Consider the following 19070-nt stretch of genomic DNA (forward strand, 5'->3'; position numbering starts at 1 on the left):
CATAAAGCATCAACCCCCAGCTTCTGACCTGGACCACTATAGGCATGTGGCTGCATATCCAGAATCAAAAGTGAATGTCTGTCCACCTGCTTATCTGTTCAATCTATGCAACTTAGGCTAACCTGCAAAGATTGAATCAATTCGGTCTCAGGCTTTTTGACTGTCTGTACTTAGCTCTTGTGTTTTTCTGTTCATTACTCTTGATCTAGTTCTTCATGCAAGAAACGTAATGTCTATATAAACTACTGCAGTGCAGTTCCACATTAAAGGCCTCCCAATAATCAGGATTTTCCAGAACTGAAAGCTATAGTGGCAACCATTTCAGTTGTACTGAAATCAGAAAAATAACTCTGCAACACAATGTGATGCAGCAATTTTATTTCTCAAAAAGTATTGAAAATTTACTTGGTTACTCCAGATAATCTTCCTATCTAAAGTAAAAACTTAATTAGTCAATGGGTTAAACTGCGTACAGAGCAAAGGTAAAACAAGATAGACAATCATAAAGTGATGATGGTAGTAAAGAGTAAAACATGGAAGAATCAGAAACATCTAATATCTTTCATCAACTCCGTGCATTGGTAAACCTTGGTTATGCAAACACCAATTGCTGGAAATTCTTTACTCTCCTCTGAACTAAACAAAAAACAGTATTTCACTTATTTGAAAATCAGATTATCTAAAGGTTTCCAAAATTGTTGGATCATCAGGATAATAAGAGTTCCCAAACGCTATTCTTGTATCCCATTTAACACTAATATAGAGCTGGTTTAGCTACTAATCTCAAGATTCTTACACACAATTAATGTTACTTAGTGTGGCACAATTCACTTTACCCACTTTAAAGAGGTGAAGTTAATGCTCCCAGGGTCCCCATCTACATGGGCAGGTAAAGGTGTGATGGGGTCTAATACATAATTCACACAATCACGTCTCCTGCCATGCCACATGTATGGCAGGTGCAATTGTGAGATCATGCATTAGATCCCAGCATGCCTTACTGCCAGTGCAGGAGGAGCCCCACACACCCCAGCTGAGTCCTACACACCTACAGATGGGAGCCCCATGATTCTAGGTCTACTCTTACTAAGTTTTAAACTGTGTCAAAGGTTTAAACCAACCCTGTGTAAAAACCAGGATGAAAGCTATATTCAATAGTGGTCTTTTCTTTTACGGTGCTTTTATCATCAGTGTCTATTTATGGCACTCTCAGTTTGATTGTGCAACCCCAACCTCAAAAATAATTCTACATACTGTTCTTGCAGTAGTGTAAACAAGACAAAACAGTCATCTGTTTATGGTGGCAAAAAGTTTTCTTTGAAAAGTCAGCAGTTAGAGAGGTGTTCAAAGCCCCAACCACAATGGGTTTTTGTGATGTAGGAGTTTTAAAACTGAACTTTTTGTTACCCTCAAGCATATGCTGTAATGTCCTCTGGTGTGGTTCCGTTGTATTAACTAACTAAATATCATTATATGCACATGCACCTGGGAGACTGTCAAAGCTCATCTCTTTTTACACTGTCTACACTGTTCTATGACTGTTCTGACTTATATTGAATAATATCTTACTCTACAAGTATCCCCACTGATTTCAGTCTGACTGATTAAATGGCAAGGTACTGTTCAGTGAGAGTCAGGGTGGCAGAAAATGACCCCATGTCCTATCTAACCTCTGACACTAAAGGAACTCTTCACCTTTTGCAAAGCCCTATCATTCACCATACCTCCCCACAAAGAGTTTCCCTTCATCTAAAGCATGGTTGGGTAAAATGGCTGATCCAGCGAGCAGCCAGACCCCATTTCCAAGCAGCTCCTGCCCACATGGCTGGGGCCGGTCTCCATGGAGACCCCAGCCACAGCTGTGGGAGAAAGCTCAAGGCTGGGGTTTCCATAGGGACGAGCTGCAGCCATGCTGACAGCGTGCATGGCAGAGCAGGGAAGGAGACTGCTCTGGAGCCACTGGGAACTTGCAATGGGGGCAGCTTGTTCTGGAACTAGGCCAGAGCCTCCAGGCAAGGGGTGTGCAAGAAGGGGATCATGGCTCTGCCCCCACTACTTGCAGAGGTGACAGTTGCTTGCGCACCCCTGCCCAGAGTTTGCGGACTACAGAACACAGCTCTGCCCTGGCTCCAGAGCAAGCTACCCGCATTGCAAGTTTCCAGTGGCTACAGAGCATCTCCCTGCCCTCCTCTGCTGTGTACACTGCCAGCACGGCTGCAGCTGGTCTCCATGGCAACCCCAGCCCTGAGCTTTCCTGCGCAACTGCGGCTGGGGTCTCCATTATAGTTTTTTGTAACAGACCAGATCCAGCCTGCAAGCTGGATTTTACCTGTCCCTGATCTAAAGTAATCATCTTTCTCCACTTCAATTCTCCCATTTCCTCCTGTCTTTTTAGACTCCCTCTGCTTATAAGAATTCCACTTCAGTACTTGATAATGAATTATAGTGTCCAATTTAGCTTATTTTGTGCTGCTCAGGATGGTGCAAAGGGGCTGGGAAAATTGTATAAAAAGTTGGCGTTTCAGTCACCATGAGGAAACCTGCAGATGGCAAAATGCAGGCATAGCCAGTAAGGGTATACAAAATGGGCCATATTTGATTTGGATTCAGATTCAGTCCAAATCATTGATTTGGTCTGCGTCATGGATTCAGATCACTGTCCCAATTCGATTCAGCCAAATATGAGTCTGAATATTTGATGCTGATTCAAAAAATCAGCGATTCAGCCATAGACTCAGCTTTAAATGTTTTTTTCTCCATACCTCAAGGTACCAGGCATGGCTCATAAACACTGTGATGGTGGGGCAGATGGAGCATCTCACAGGAGCGTGGGAGCCTCCCTGTGTGCTTGACGGTAAACCTGGAAGTGGACAGGAAGTACTTCTAGGTCTGCTGCTGAGCATGCAGGGGACCCTCCCCGCATCCCCGCCCCAGCTCAGCAACTGGCCGCGGGGGGATCCTGAGTGCACCCCAACCCAGTCGCTGAGCTGAGGAGTAGGGAGGGGTCCAGCACATGCTTCTGGTGGACCTGGAAGTGGACTGGAAGTGCTTCTGGTCCACTTCCGGGTCCACTGCTGAGTACACTGGTGACCCTCCCATGCTCCCGTGGAATACTCCATCTGCCCCAGCATCTCAGTTTCATGAGCTGCCTGATACCTTGAGGTATGTCGAAAAAACATTTAAAGCCATGTTTATGTCATTGAATCTATCCAAATGTCTCCAAATTGACTTGAAACCCTCCAAATCAATTCCGAGAGATTAAAGTATCTCCTGATTTGATTCAGATTCAGAGAGTCAGCTACCAAATTGGGCTGAATCTCCACCAAATCAAATCAGCGACTGAAGTTTTGCATAACCCTAATAGCTAGCTCTACCCCTATTAAAATCATGGGATACTTACAGATGTAAACCCTCCTCTCCCAACTGGCACTTTAAACTCCATGTGCCCCTGCGCCGAGCCCAGCGCATGCCCAGAAAAGGCATTGCATTAGTTGGACCTGGATCACCCAACGTCTGTATAGATTGAGCACTCTATTGGAGTTTTTGGGGGGCTGTAGCTTTTACATAAAAGTGCCAAAAAGCCCAGCTGAAACACCTGATATATACAGACGCTGCAGACCCAGGTCAAACTAATGCGCTGCTTCTTCCAGTAAATTGTGTCCCACCCCACACACACATATCTGTCAGTACCTAAAATGATTTAATAGGCACTGTAGTCGGTACAGTGAAGCATGTGGTGAACATACTAGAGCTTGAGCTCTTGAGCTGCCTGAGCTTTGTGGGTTGGGATATGTGTGCATGTATATTTATCTAAGCATGTGCACAAGGACACCTAGTATGCCTCTCTCCAAACCTGCTAAGTAGGGGAGTACCATGTCTGCATCCCCTGCTTTCCTGTATTTCCTCAAGCCAAGACCTGTAGTCCATGGGGTCCTAATGTAATATCACCACAATGTCCACTTTCTGGGGGCTTTATGGTATAATCTGGCCATGACCTGCTCAGTAACTGAAACAAGTTTTCAAAATCCATTGTTCCATTAAGTTGCACAAGGCACCCTTAAAGGGACAACACTGTGATTGAAATCTATAAATAGGTGGTTCCAGCTGAATATTACATTCTACGCTCCACAACCTTTGTTCTCCTGTCTCATTCTCTGATGTAAATTACCCTCTGTCTAATTAATCTATTTGGTTCTGACTTGATGTTTTGTAACAATAATGTACTGCAACTTTAGACATGCTGACTTTGAGTATGTTGCATAGCACAACAACTTCTGAGTAAAGAATTATTTGTTATTTTAAAAATACACACCATATACTTAAAAAAGGCCTTTTTAGCTTTATAAAACACCTTAGCTAATCATGCAGATGTTAGCCATATCAGCTGACATTAAAAATAAATGAATAAATATATATATTCTGGCTCAACAAATCTGTATAGACAGCCTTACAGTATTTTCATAATATACCTACCTAGGTTTGGTTTTAGATGTCAAGGGGGAAATTGCTGCATTAATGCTTGCATTAAGAAACAATACTAGAATGATTATAGTTTTGAGGTCAGGCTTTTATTTTTGTGTTTTAAGGTATCATGTATTGTAGATTTGTAACCTGTATAATTATAGCACATCTGCACTTCTAGCTATTCTGGAAGTAAATAAGTTCTAATTATAAATAAACTATAATTTGAGAAAGGGAACCATCACGCAAAAGTCAACACAAATTTACATTGTGAAAAGAAGTTCTGAATATTGAAAAAAAATATTATTTTGAATTAAAGAAGCAATATTTTAATTTTAAATCAGCATGTTTTTCCATTAAAATTTACAGTATCTGCCTAAACAATCTAGCTAATTTATATTGGACCATCAATGCATGCATGGAGAAGTAGCTTGTCTTCTGGATGTCTGTGCTTTTTAAAGTATATTTATGTATTTTCTATGAGGTAATTTTGCAAATGAATGAATTGTGGAGAAAGGAATAAAAAAGGTATAATATCCTTCAGTGTATTAAATAGTAAATATTAGAATTCAGAAAGTGACTAAGCACCATGTTTTGACTTCAGTGTAGTAGCCAGAGGCCACATACAACCATTTAGTTTCTCTTGGGAGAGTGACTGCTCTTCCAGGAGAAGCCACAAGTTTACAGATGTTTAGGACTTTTCTCCCAGAGCCAAACAGGCCACTCCAGGAGAAAAATAACTTGGGATAGTTTCTCCTGGGATAGCGCATGTCTGTATACATCCTCCGCTGAGGGAAGCTACAGCATACTCCTACTGCATTGTTATGGGTACCCTCTTGCATAGCGTGCTTTGTTTCTGTCTCCCTGACCCTACTCTCAAGGAGACTGTGTGTCACTTCTAAACTCTATCATTCCAGTAGAGCAGGGAGCAGAACATGCTCCCTTTCCATTCCCTACACTGTGTTGCGGGGAGACTCAGGGCTGTACCTATGCACTGCTGCCATCTGTCTCCAGTAAGACTAAGGGTGCCCATACAGCATGCTGAGATGTGCACAGAGGCCCCCTGGACGCTCAGTTTGAACACTGCAAGCTCTCTGCTCTTCTGGAGCTCAGCATTCTGTTCAGGCATCTCTGGGTAATCTTTTCTACCAGGAAAACAAACCCAGGAAAATTCTCCTAATCATTTGAATGTATGTATGTAGCCCACGAGGCAGCTTTATCTTTCCTATAAACAACATCCCCCCCGCAGCAAAAAACAGTGGAAGTGATCCAGACCAAATACAACTTCCTACATTATCTATAGTCCCTCCTTAGCTAGTTCAACCTCCCATATTTTGAGTATTATTTCCCCATTCTCTTAATAAAGAACAGTTTGTAGCTTCTTTCCATGACCACTACAATCTCCCTTGCCAAATAGTAGTTTTGAAGGAAGCAGGCATAAAAACCAGTTGTATTTAACCCTATACGTTTGTGTGGTTCAGTGAACCAACCTTACCAGCCATTAAATTATCAAATGGTTATGAAGGAGCTTTGATAATTTATCCAGAACAATGGATATCTCAGTGAATATTTACTGTTCAAATGTGTATTTCTACCTTAATTACACCTCCAGAAAAGTCAATAAAATAAGTACTAGTCTAGATAAAGTAGGCTCAATTAATAGCAAGGAGCACAATGGAGAAAGCATTGATGTTTCTGAAGGGCATAATAAAAGAGGTGCAACATGCCAAATGAAACAGAACCTCTACTGGAAATAAAATGCAAAGCAAACTATCCTGGAAATACAACTACAAATCTTATACCCAGGCATGATTACAAATCCTGAATCAGCAAATGAGGAGAAGCAAACACAGTAGAAAATGTTGCTTATAAATGGATGCAAAAAAAAAAATCCATCAGAACAAAGATAAACCAAAAACAAAATCTCTTTACCAGTCATGTAACCTTGGAGTGATTATTCTGAGAAAGCAGAACTAACGGATTTGTTAACCCTTTAAATTAGTGGTGCTTAACCTTTTTCCGAGCAGGCTGGCACAGCAGGGCCCCATCTGGCTGTGTGGAAGGGGACAGGAGACAGCAAAGCCCCAAGTCACCACCAAAAGGGGAAGGACACTTGACACAGCCTCAAACTGGCCCTATGGGGAAAGGGGGGTGGTTCCCCCAGGTCCACGGCAGGGAGAGGGCATTTGTTTCAGCCTAGCCCCATGATGGAAAGGAGGTTTGCCTAGTTCTCATCTGTTCCTGAGGGGGAAGGGAACATGGCCTAGCCCCAACCATATTCTGTGTGGGAAAGACGGCATGACCTGGCCCCAACCTGGACATGCACAGGGAAGAGATCATGGCTCAGCTCTGATCTGTTACAGGGCTTGGGGTTTGGGAATTTGGCAGCACAGGAAGGTGGCCATATCAACTGCCAACACTCCGCTGCTGTGAAATTTCCCCAAACATGGGCAGCTCCACAGGCCAGATGCCATGGATCTGCAGGCCACATTTGGCCCGTGGGATAAAGGTTGAGCACCCCTGCATAAATAATTATGAAGGCAGGACTAATAGGCCTAATGGTGCAAGAGGAGATTGAGATAGTAATAACATGGCTAAAGGTTACTTGAAGACCCGGGTACATGCAAGTTGCATAGAGATCTACACCCCAGAAATCATGGATATGGAAGAAGCAATCTGTACATAAATGCTGAAGACCTAGACAGGACCAAGAAAAATGTAAGTGTATTGGTATACAGTTGTTTTTACTTGAAAAGACTCCCATCCATCCCTTGTAAATTAATTAAGCAAACTAGGAACAAATTATAAAAATTGCGAAGGCACTTCATAGGCTTTTCACAACATGAGTTAGATCTCTTGCCATACCAATGCTGTAAGTCCTTTTTTATATCTTTACAAAGGTAATGAAGGCAAGTAATGCAGATGATATGGCTGGATTTCAGTAAAGCATCTGAAATGGTACTGTAAGTTTCAGAGGAGGGGAGCCAATATTTGAAGACCTGGGCATAAGCACAATTAAATGGATCAAAAGCTGTCTCTCTGGACCTGGTAGGATAAAATCAAAATAATAAAAACATTAAGGAACAATAAATAAAGAGAGTAATAATAACTATGAATTCATCTAGTTGAGACAGTGTTCTAAGGGATTCCAGGGATCAACATTCATTTACTACCTTATAAAAGACCTGGAAGACAAAGTAGAGAATAAGCGACTTAAGATACTAATTAAGAAATAATGGTCCAAAATGAGAAGGCCCCTAAAAATGCAAATATAATCTTTGAGCATTAAGGCTATACTAATAAAAACTAGATTTTAAATATAAATGGAAAAGGATAGATTTGTGGTTAAGTAAACCTTAATAAAATATCATTTGAAATGTCTATACAAAGTGGTAAGACAGGTCTTACCACTAAAGGTACAATTAAATGATAGAAGAGTTAAACATAAAATGACATACTATATTTACTCGAATCCAAGATGAGCTTATCCCCTCCCCCCATTCAACATAGGAAAAAAAGCCTTTCATCTTAAATTCAAGAGTAAGTGCTTGGGAGTGAAAGGTAAGAGAAGAGACACGGTGGCAGAAAGTAAGACACCAGGGTTGGAAGGGTGCTTGCAAGCAGCCGTCCCATCACTGAAGCTACACAGGGCCATGCAGGGATCCTTCTTCTCCTGGTGTTTCCAGAGGGGAGGAAGAAGGAATGTGAGCTTCGTCATAAAGAGAGACTTGGCATAGACAAGTGAGGAACCACCAGAACTGGAAGTTCCTGAACCTAACAAAGTGAGAGTGGGAATGGCTGAGAGCATTCAGGGGGCTCCAAACAAGGCTCTTAAGGGAGTCAGCTCAAGTGAGAAAGCTGACAGGGAAGAAGCCAAGACAAAGCAACTTTCAGGTAACCTGAAACCTCATCATGGCAGCCTGGGGAGAAAGACTGAGAAGGAGGTACTGTAAAAACCTAAATACTGAGAATGGGTTATCATTAAGACCTGAACAGAAGGAGAGAAATATGTTGACTTTGTTTTCGCCACCTGAGGGAAGAGGGAAATAATCCTCTTTGATGCAGAGCAATAGTGAAGAGTAACTATCTGCACTTAAGACAGGAGATTGTTTAAACTCAAGACAGTTCATTTTTTTCTAAAGCCCTAGCCAGGACTAACTTAGTTGTGCCTTACTTGAGCCAGAGGCATAGGAAAGATTCTGACAGACTCTGACAGAGCATATGGACTATAAGTTAACACCCCATGGGACGGAAGAGGATATAGGGGTTGGTGGAGCCCTCACTATACTAAGGCAGGCATAAGGACCAATTGTGCAAGAAGCTACACACCCAGACATTTCTTCTTTTTTCCCTTATCAGCAAGTCATGGCAGACAACGGTGTGAGTGTGTGGACTACTGCATCAAGAAAGGTCCTGGCAGTCTTCAGCCAGCCGGATGAAGAGCAATGACTGCCTTAGTCCAAGAAAAAAAAAAAAAGGAAAAGGAAAATCTCATAGAGAAAGTGATAACTATCTGAGACTAATTGATGATCTAAACTGAGGTGAGACTAACATCAATTACACATTAGCCTTCATCAGGAATGAATGGGGAGGGAGAAGGCAGTGACTACAGTTTTGACTCAAGCCTGGGGTTGGGGTCAGAGAGGCTCCCCCTGCCCACTGCAACCTCTAAACATGGAAAATTATAACAAATTTATAAATTTTCCATGTCTAGAATCTTAAGTATTGGGGGATCATCTTAAATTCAAAGCTCTCTTAGATTCCAGTAAATATGGTACTAAATTAGAATGTCATAGTAAATGACATATAATAAAGTCTTCAGACATCAGAGATAATACTCTTAATTAGTAAACATAAATATCTCTCCATTTGCTATGCTGTGCCTCATTTTTTGTCTTTTAGTCTGAAAACAGTGTTAATAAATTGGAGGCACTGCCAAGATGATAAAGACATATGAGGAAAAAGAACACAGAACAAGGCTCACGTGGAAATAAAAGTATACAGTTTTAAAAAGAGAGTTCAAGGAATCATGTGTTAACTAAAGATAACTGATAAGTGTTACAAATATGGGGGAAGGGACTGATTATAGTCAGAGCAAGATGGCATTGATATAAGCAACGGTAGACTTATAGAGATGCACTTAGGCTTGATATAAGGAGAAGACTGTTAGAAGAGTTAAAATACAGAACAAGCAGAAGTCAGCTGCAGTAACTTCCAGCATTAAATACTGGCAGATGACAACCAGATCTTACAGAAATACAGTAGGGACATGCCTGTATACTGCAGAGCTTTAATCTTTTCAGCTGAAGGTGATTATAAATAAAATGGGGCTTGTCAAAACAGTATAATTATCCCATTATAAAGTATTTGTGGGAAATCCATTTTAATTTTTTCCTCACCCTTTGTGCTTTTGAACTCTGCCTGATTTTTAGTATTCTAACTGTATACTGTGAAAAAAATACTGCATGTATGTTATATCTTAGATCAGGGGTTCTCAAACATTGTGATACTGCAACCCTGAGTGCTGGATGATGGTGGTGGGGGATGGGGAGCTTGTGCACTGCAGTCACCCCCACCATCCACCACTGCATGCCGCTGCTGTGTGCTGCCATGTGTACCCCCTAGGAAGTTTGTGGTCCCCAGTTAAGTTCTTGTGACCCCCCTGGGGGTTAATGATCCACAGTTTTATAATCCCTCTCTTAGACTAAAGTGGTGCAATGGACTGGGTATACATATGTTGGGCTGTGCAAAACAGCACCATTTTGTTTCAATGTCTGTTTCATTGTTTCAAAAGGACAGTGTTTTGTTTCATCATTTCATTTAGTTTCAAAGCACTATTCCATTTCATTTAATTGAAACTGTTTTGACACATTTTGATGTTTTGCCCATAGGCTATAACGGGATCATGAAATACCTAAAACTTTGTCATTTCTTGCCTGATTTGGATGAAAATTGAAGGATGGTAGCCCCTTCTAAGGGCATGAATCCAACCAAGTTTCAAAGAGATAGGTTTAAAGGTTTATAGGAAATTGCACCTCAAACTGTTCAAAGCAAAACTCATGACACTTGCCGGCAGTGCCAGCCTCCTGTCATCCAGCACACAGATTTGGAGGCTCGCACCCCTGGAGAGTCTGGCAGAGCTCCACAGCCCTCCTAGGGGTGCAAGCCTATGGATCTGTGTGCCAGATGACAGGAGGCTGCTGCTGCTGTCTGGGGCCAGCGGCAGTAGCAATCTTCTCAGCACTGGGCAAAAGCTGAACCCAGTCCCATTCCCAGGTGGCAGTATCCTCCTTCTGTCATCCTGCATGTAGATCTGGGTCCCTATACCCCTGGGAGGGCTGTGAGGCTGTGCCAGACTCTTCCTGGGGGTGAGGGCCCCCGGATCTGCACGCCAGATAACAGGAGGCTGCTGCTGCCAGCTGGAAGTAAGCCTGGCTTCGAAACTCAGAATGTTTCAAAACTTTCAAAACATTTTGAGTGCCCTCATTTTGTTTCAAGGCTGTTTTGAAGCCTTTTGTTTCATTTTGATTACACTGTTTCGAACTTGAAATGCATCAAAACAGCTTTTAAACTAAAAACCTGGTGAAATTTCACACAACCCTAGCATATAGTACAAAATTATTACAATTTTAAATCATACTGAACCTAGTATTACATGGAGCATCCCCCAGGAAGCACTGGCGGTGTTCACTCATATGGAAAAAATGGGAGGTTTCTTGCTCTGACTTACCAGATTTTCAAGTTCTCTAGGGCTAGGGACAGAAGTTGCAAACAAACTGGTTTAAGTGATCAGAAACTGGTTTAAACCTGTAACAGAACAGAAGCTCAGTGCACATACACTAGTTTCAAAATGGCTGAAACTGGTTTAAAATAAAACTGATTGAATGTAGTTTTCAGATCTAACTGATTTGGGTCAAACCGGTTTATGAAACGTATGTCCCAGACCCTTTCCTGGTTCAAGTTAAATCATAGTCCCTAAGCATCTCATCCTGTTTTGCAATCCTGGGCTGGGCTGTATTGTCTGCTCCAGAGAGACGACTGGTCCTGCCATTCTGCTCCCTAGCTGGAGCAGTAAGAGCTCACTGGCAAGGGGGTAGAGGGGGCAAGCCCAGTTGGGAATGCAGCCAGTCTACAGGGGGGGAGTGCCCCCCAGGCAAAACCCAGCTGGTGTCTTGGGCCAGGGAAGGGGATTAAACATCCCTTCCCCACTCAACCTTACTGCTGGCTGCAAGGGTAGACTACAAATCCCAGAGACATCTGGAAGCAGGAAGAGGAAATAATGAACAACCCTGCAGAGTCCTCCTGCTGTGATTTTGGACTGCAAATCTCAGAGACCTCAGCAGCATCAGGAAGAGGCAGCAAGCACACAGCCCATGCTGATTACATGCCAAAGAGCTGTACTGTAGCACCTCCTGCTTCTGGCCTTAGTCACTGCAGGCATGTGGCTGCATTTCCTGAATCAAAGGTAAATATGTTCACTTCTGTTTTAATTTAATCTGTGCAGTTTAGACTAACCTGTAAAGATTGAATTGATTCAGCCTTAGGCTTGTTGACTGTCTGCACCATGAGATTCTAGTGGTTCCATCTAATGGTAGTAATATGCATCTAAGTAGAGACCCAGTGTCCCTGTACTGATACTGGAACTTCCTTATTTCCCTACCAGATCTTGGAACATTGTGAATGGATGTTTTTCTATAGTTTGTTCCCTTTTGTAAATAAAATATTCTGGTTTATTAAAAAAGAATATGACTTTTGTTGTTTGCCAAATGACATGAGTCACACTTGCAAATACATCAGCTGATACAATTAATACTGCATTCATTCAATGTTATTTTACTGCTTTTTTACCAATCTACTTTTATTTTACTTCTTAATCCATTGTTAAGGGAACTGCAAACTGTTCTGGACTCTCAAAAGGTACTGGGTTACTCTGGTAAGATTGCAGTGACTTAACAAAGCTGGCCAGCACAGGTGGCAGACTCAAAAATGCCAACTACAGTTAATACAGTTATCTCTAAGTGTATTTCATACACGGCAAACCCTGAGTGTTGTTAGCTTCTGCTATTCACAATAAAGTTACATATCTCTTGTTAATGACTGTGAGAGGGGAAGAGAGACCCGAGAGAGCCTTTCTCCACCCTGACAAAGACTTTCCCCATCCCCCACAACAGCTGGGGAAACACAGGGATGGCAGGCTCAGGTGTGCTGGTTTTGGAGCAGCCTGAATCTTCAGATTGAGAAGAGAGAGGCATGCGGCCTGGGAACTGAGCAGGCCGAAAAGGAGATGGCCACGTGAGCGGCTGGAGGGAGAAAGGGCAGTGAGCGAAGAGCAGTGGGGAGACACCACAGAGAGATGGGGCCTGGAGTTGGGAAGCCATACCCACCCCATAGAGGGAGCAGAGCCAACTTCATGCCCTGGCAGGAGCATGCCAAGAAAGAACCCCAGGAGAGGCTGCTGAGCCCAAGGGAAAAAAAAGAAGGAGCACCAAGCACAGCCAGAGTGGGATGCATGTGGCCACACGGATACCCCTTGAGGAAGCGCAGGGAAGGGAGATGTGAGGCACTGCCAAGTGAGGTGGTGAAACCACCCAGGACCCCAAGCCTGAGAGAGACAGACTGGGGGATGATGGCAAATTCCACTGCCCAGAGGCCCCTGCAGAGGGGTGGAAGTTTGAGGGCCAAGTCAGGACCCAGAGCAACCAGTGACACTGAGTGTTGGGTCATAGCTGAAGGGACGGAGACCCAGAGAAGGGACCCTAATGAAGCTGCAAGGGCACAGCAGAACAATGCCAAGCCCACAGAGCTTATGGGAGGGAAGCATAGCCCCACGTACATCTCAGTGCTCATTTACATTTTTACTTTGGTTCATCTGAGTTTCCTTTATAAGAACCTTATTAATGCAGGGCCGTGGCAAGTTCAGTTACAGGTACATCAGCCCATAGCCAAAGGATGTCCTACAAAGAGCTGATGGCCAGGAGGTCTCTCACCCCCCAAAGGTAGGACATTCAGGTGAGAAGTGATCACGTGGAAGTGGAGCCTCAAGATGACAATGTCTGTTCCGGCACTGGATGTGGTAAGGGTGGAGCAAAGGGGAGGCTGCAGCCCCAGGAAGAAACCTTGGGTGTGGCATCTCACAAGCCACCTGCTGGAACAGTCTCCCAAGAAGAACATCAAGACATGGCAGGAAAGCAAGAAAGGTGCCCAGAACCCACCAATGGCACTACTTTGAGTCTTGGCCTAATGTTGCAAGGGGGTAGGGCACCAGTCAAGTGAGGACCCAAGTCTTACAATACATACCAGTGACACTGACCTACAGGATTTTGAATTGAGAATTCAGGATTTGATTCATATCTATGTTTTTTTGCTCTTTAATTCTGAGTATAAATTGTTGTGATAAATGGCTCGGAGTACCATGGAGCATGATTATTTTTCTTTTCATTATATGGCTCATAGATCTACTGTATAGGTAAATATGCAGGAGCTAACTAATGAGAAAGTGTGAAATAAAGATATACAGTGTATAGCATGCATGAAGGTTTTTGTGGTATCATGGAAATGATAGACCTGAGCCTTTCAATTGACATTGAGGGTTTTGAACCAGGCTTTAGGTTTGATGGTTACATCAGAACCCAGTGACAATCTTAGTCACAAAACTTTTGTGTTGTGTGCATTTTTTGCAAATTCACGTGGGGAGGTGGGGGAGAAAGGTTGGTAAGTTTCAAAGGTTCATTGTTTCAAGGAAAACCTGTAATAAAAATATTGACAAGTGAAATAAAATACTTGTAATTGTTGTTTTTTTTTTACATTGATGGTTTTAATTCAGTTTGATCATGAACAATGGGATAGTTAAGTGTGAGTGGAATGAATTATGTATTGTGACATCAAAAGTAATTTGCCCAATCATCATGCATTTGTCTTAGTTCATTTGCATACCATACTCCTATAAGATAAAACAATTAGATCCTTTTTCACATTAAAAAAATATAGTTAGTGGACTAACTCTGAGACATGAAATATAATCTAGCAGTTGACAATATTCAATCAAGTATAATATTTAGTGGTTAATAGTTGATAGTGGACATAGGTAGGTATCCACACTTCTACTACTCTTACACTCAGTTTCTAACTATAAAAGTTCCTGGGTACACGTGAAAAAAATCACTTCTAGAGCTGTATGAAACATATCAGTTTCCATTTATAAACTTCTGTAGAAAATAGCTTTCTGCTTTGAAAACTATAACCCTTTTAATGTAGTGTTAGAATGCATTCATGGAAAAACTCTCAAATGGAAAAAGGGAAGGGAGAGGTTATGCGGCAGGGGACAGGGTTGGACAAAGAGCTGGAACTAGTACATTTCACTTGGATTTAAATTGATATTTTAAGAAAAAAAAATCACAGTTTTTATTTCATGAAAATATTTTTGCAATATTGCATTGGGCATGATTTGCATTCACCCCAAAATTTGCTTTACAGGAAATTTTGCCAAAATGTATATATTAAACAATTGTTTTAATATATATAGTAATGGCTTCATTTTTACAACATCCATTGGACTGCAAATACTCTCCCTCCATTGGTTCAGATTCAGACTTGAAATTAAATGTATAGAAAACTGATGCTTATATTTAGAGTAATTTAGCATTTTACAAAGAATATTTAGGATGCTTCCAGCTGAAACCATGCAAAGATATTTGAGTTTCAATTATTTCCTTTAGTCTATGGATAGGCCGAGGTTCTCTGAAAAGCTTATAAACTCTGCTTGAGTTTTCTTACTAGTGTTTCATACAGCTCTTTTTTTGCACACCAGCTTATAGCCATCATTTTGGATTTATTCTTTTAAAGAAAAAAATATATCTTTGTGGATCTGCATTGAGAAGAAATCTCTGAGCACATGGTGAGTGTCTGCTTTTGGAAGCAAGTTCTAATATTCACAGCTCCAGCTAGAGGGTGGCTTTCATTGCTGAAATAGCTAAGTATAATGCTCTGTACAGCTTAAGAAATCCGTGGTAACTTTACTATACATTTGTTCTACATAAGAAATATGGTTTTGAATTCTGTAGTGGCCACTATCCAATGCTAAAAAAATACCCCCCATTTCAGTTTACCTTATTGACATCCATTCGCAACTTCTCATTGTTGGCACTGGCAGCTTTTTCTGCTGCTTTCTTTTGACGTTGGGGTCCCCTGCCAAAGAAGATGTAGTTGACCAATGCATACTCCAGCAAAGCCATGAAAACGAAGACAAAGCATCCCATCAGATACATGTCAATGGCTTTCACATAGGGAATTTTGGGGAGAGTCTCTCGTAGATGGGTATTGATTGTTGTCATGGTGAGCACGGTTGTGATTCCTGGAAAAAGATGAAAGGTTTATCAATTATTTTCAAGTCGGTCTTCTATCATTATAAATCTTTAAATGCCAGCTCCCCACAGAATATGAGAAGGCATTCTTTTTTCCGTGGTGGGGGAAAAAAAGTGCATTTTTCTGATTCTTCTCTTTTCTAGATACAAATTGGTTATTTTTTGGAGCTGAGAAAATTACAGCTACAATAAATTATATTAAATCAAATACATATCTTGGGTCATGCAAAGATACTCTCTTAAGGGTGTAACTGCAGCCTTTTTTAATGATCCTAGCTATCAGTTGCCAAAACAGAGCTACTGTCTCACATCTCTTGTCCATGCTTATGTTTGAACACCTAAGGAGAAATCTTAGTCTCTTGGAAATGAGACTAATTTGGAAATTGCAAATTTTAAAACAAAATTAACAAGAGTTGGATATCAACCACTAGGGTATGCTAATTTTCCCTAGCACAGGAATATTTATCTCATCCATGGTTGAAGGGGGTACTAGTAAAAATAGTTTTTATTTGTGTTAACTTTATGCTGGGATACTGTAATATCATGGTATCAACAAACAAAGGATTAATGATGAGATGCATTCATATGAAACTATATAAAATAGCCCCCTGGGCATTAATTATGAAAATGGTTTTGTTTTTGCATTTAAAGGTCATGCTAAGGAAGCAAAGCCATATACCTATCTAGGGGCCCTTTAGTCATTTGTAGTCCTACTTCAAAACTAATGTATACTATCTAATGCATACTTGAAAGAAAAAGCAATTTATATTCCATAATGCAGCACTGTACTTTTGTTTTGGGTTGCCACGAACTTAAATAAAATAAAAAATTTGCCTTTTAGATGAAATGCAAGTGCAATAAAAACAACCAAGGCAATTAGCCTAATTCCTGTTACAATGATTATACAGTTAGCTAATTCAGACATGAAATCACTTTATATTTTATTTAAATTGTGATGATTTAAATGCTGATTCAAATAATGCAAAGCTTAACCAGCTAGACAAAAAACGAGTAGAGCTTTACTTTTCAAATCAAGCATCATGCAGTAAGTCAGAGGAAATAATAAAACCATCCAGCCAATACACATGGCATGAGAGGAGTAAAAATGCCTACCTAAAGCAACTCTTGCAGCTGAAGCATCATAATTAATCCAGAATGAAACCCAGGACAGGATAGTGATCAGAATAGAAGGCATGTATGTCTGCAGAATGAAGTAACCAATGTTTCTCTTTAGTTTAAAGCTGAGTGACAGCCTCGGGTAGGAACCTAAAAAGGGAATATTTAGGTATGGTTGTAAGTTATCCTGTCATTTCAATTCTACTACTTTTACTGTATTACAGGCATAGTTTACACAGATAATTGAGATACTCTGAAGACAATGAATTCTAGATTTTATAATGAGGTTCAGGTGTTTATGCAACATTTTAAGGTGTCTAGGCAGTAACCGCTTCACAGATCTTGATAATTAAAATCTTTAATCTACATCTAAAATACATCTCAGGGTGCCCAAATATACAAAGATCTCACTCTTTAGTGGCTGTGTTATTCTGTGTGTGGTATAATGCCACCTCCCGCTTTCTCTTTTCATCCTTTGAACAAGTGTAGCACCTGTTCTGTGCGGTACTTATGTCCTTAATTGCCATAAATGGTCACTAGGCACTAGTGAATAGTTACCCATTCCAGGGTGTTCTCTGGGCCCATGCACACCGACATATAATTTGAAGACTCCGGAGTCCACACAAGGGATTTTAACTTGCAGTGAGCAAGTGAAAAGAAAAACAAAGTACTTCTGTTTTCTCCAGTATATGGCGAATCCAAGTCTTCTGTACCCACATGGATCAGACCATAAACCTTATTTGACTAAATCTTTTCAAAATATTCAAATAAAACAGAAAACTTGGCCCACCATAACACATCCAGTGCTTCTTCCTTTCTTTTGCGTGTTTGTGTAACAAGTTCTTTAGCAGAATTTGCAGATTTATTGGAATCTGACAGGGCTGCTCCATGAGCACTTCTGCTGTAGCCTTGAATGTATGCCCTCTGGGTTGTCAACTATGGGCCTTAATGCCTGCACCACCCCAACCCCCACATCAAGTGGTGAGGAGGAAAAAATAAAAATCTACTTCCAAATAATATAGAAAGTAGCTTTATTTAATAGGCTTAACAAGAGCTATACCCAGGCACAGCACTGCTTGCATATGACACTGCCTTGAAGGCATAGGTACAAAGAAAATGCTAATATTTAAGGCTTTATAAGGGCTCCACACACCTTATGGCCACAATTCCCCCCAAGGGGAAGAAAAGAAAATGATTTTAATGCATAGGCTGCCAATCCCGTTTCCTCTCTAGGGACCACAAAGCATTCAGCCTGAAACCTGGTGAAAATCATTTACTTATAGGAAGAGAGAGAGAGAGAAAGAGAGAGAGACTTACAAAACTTGTTGCATGAGGGTTAGAATATTCTGTAGTGAGAGGGAAGAGCTGATCTGCAAAAGACTTGTATAGCTTGGCAGCAAGAAGTGGGAGAAGGCAGACAATTTTCTGTGGATTGAGTAATTTCTTGATGAGTTCACTTGGCTGAGATGTACAGCAAGTTTCCTCGGCTTTTACTAACTTGCCACAGAAGTTAGAAAATATAGCTTACCAGAGTGAGCCCTAACATAACACAGAGAGGCTTCTTATTTAGAGTGAAAGGTGACAGGAGCCAAACACACAGAAATTGTCCCTATCAGTATGGCACTGACACTACACCTAATATCCTGTGAACTACTCATTTGAAAATTCAGAATTGCTTCTCACTGCTCCCTCTCACTCTCAAATGTTCACGCAGATTCAGGAGTGCAGTCTGACACTGAGCAAATTTTAGATTTCTTTTCAGAGAGCAAATACACTTTCCCATAAACTCCCCCTTTACAAACCTGTAGAGAAAACAACATTCTTGGTGATAAGCTTGTAGTCTACAATGGAGAATTGCGGCAGTTCTATCTTTGTCACTCCTGTGACTGCATTATCACCCCCACGCCAGTAAAATTCAATGTCATCTGTTGTATAGCCATCTAGAAAACAGGGAGAAAGGGTTAGAACATAGAACATACAATGAAGATCGTTAAAGAATGTTTCAGCACACTTATTCAAAAACTTTTTGAGCAATTTCAACTGTCTTCAAAAGAAAAGACTAACAGCGTAACAGGTAAGTATTTGGACACAGCAGATATTTCTGTACACATAGGCATGCCTAGTTAGAAATAT

General features: G+C 41.2%; 1 protein-coding gene across 4 annotated transcripts in view; it reads right to left on the bottom strand.

The window, feature by feature from the left end:
• Positions 1–19070, bottom strand: part of GABRB2 (gamma-aminobutyric acid type A receptor subunit beta2) — a 286336-nt gene that overhangs the window by 17589 nt on the left and 249677 nt on the right. For all 4 annotated transcript variants that reach the window (XM_090064795.1, XM_090064796.1, XM_090064794.1 and 1 more), the window contains 3 exons: positions 18740–18877; positions 16935–17087; positions 15567–15811 (listed from right to left, as the gene is read on the bottom strand). In XM_090064795.1, the coding sequence (XP_089920921.1) occupies positions 15567–15811; positions 16935–17087; positions 18740–18877 (536 nt within the window). The remainder of the gene's footprint in view (positions 1–15566; positions 15812–16934; positions 17088–18739; positions 18878–19070) is intronic.

This window comes from Crocodylus siamensis, chromosome 10, assembly GCF_052110815.1.
Source record: "Crocodylus siamensis isolate JL-2025a chromosome 10, ASM5211081v1, whole genome shotgun sequence".
In the NCBI taxonomy this organism is placed as follows: Eukaryota; Metazoa; Chordata; order Crocodylia; family Crocodylidae; genus Crocodylus; species Crocodylus siamensis.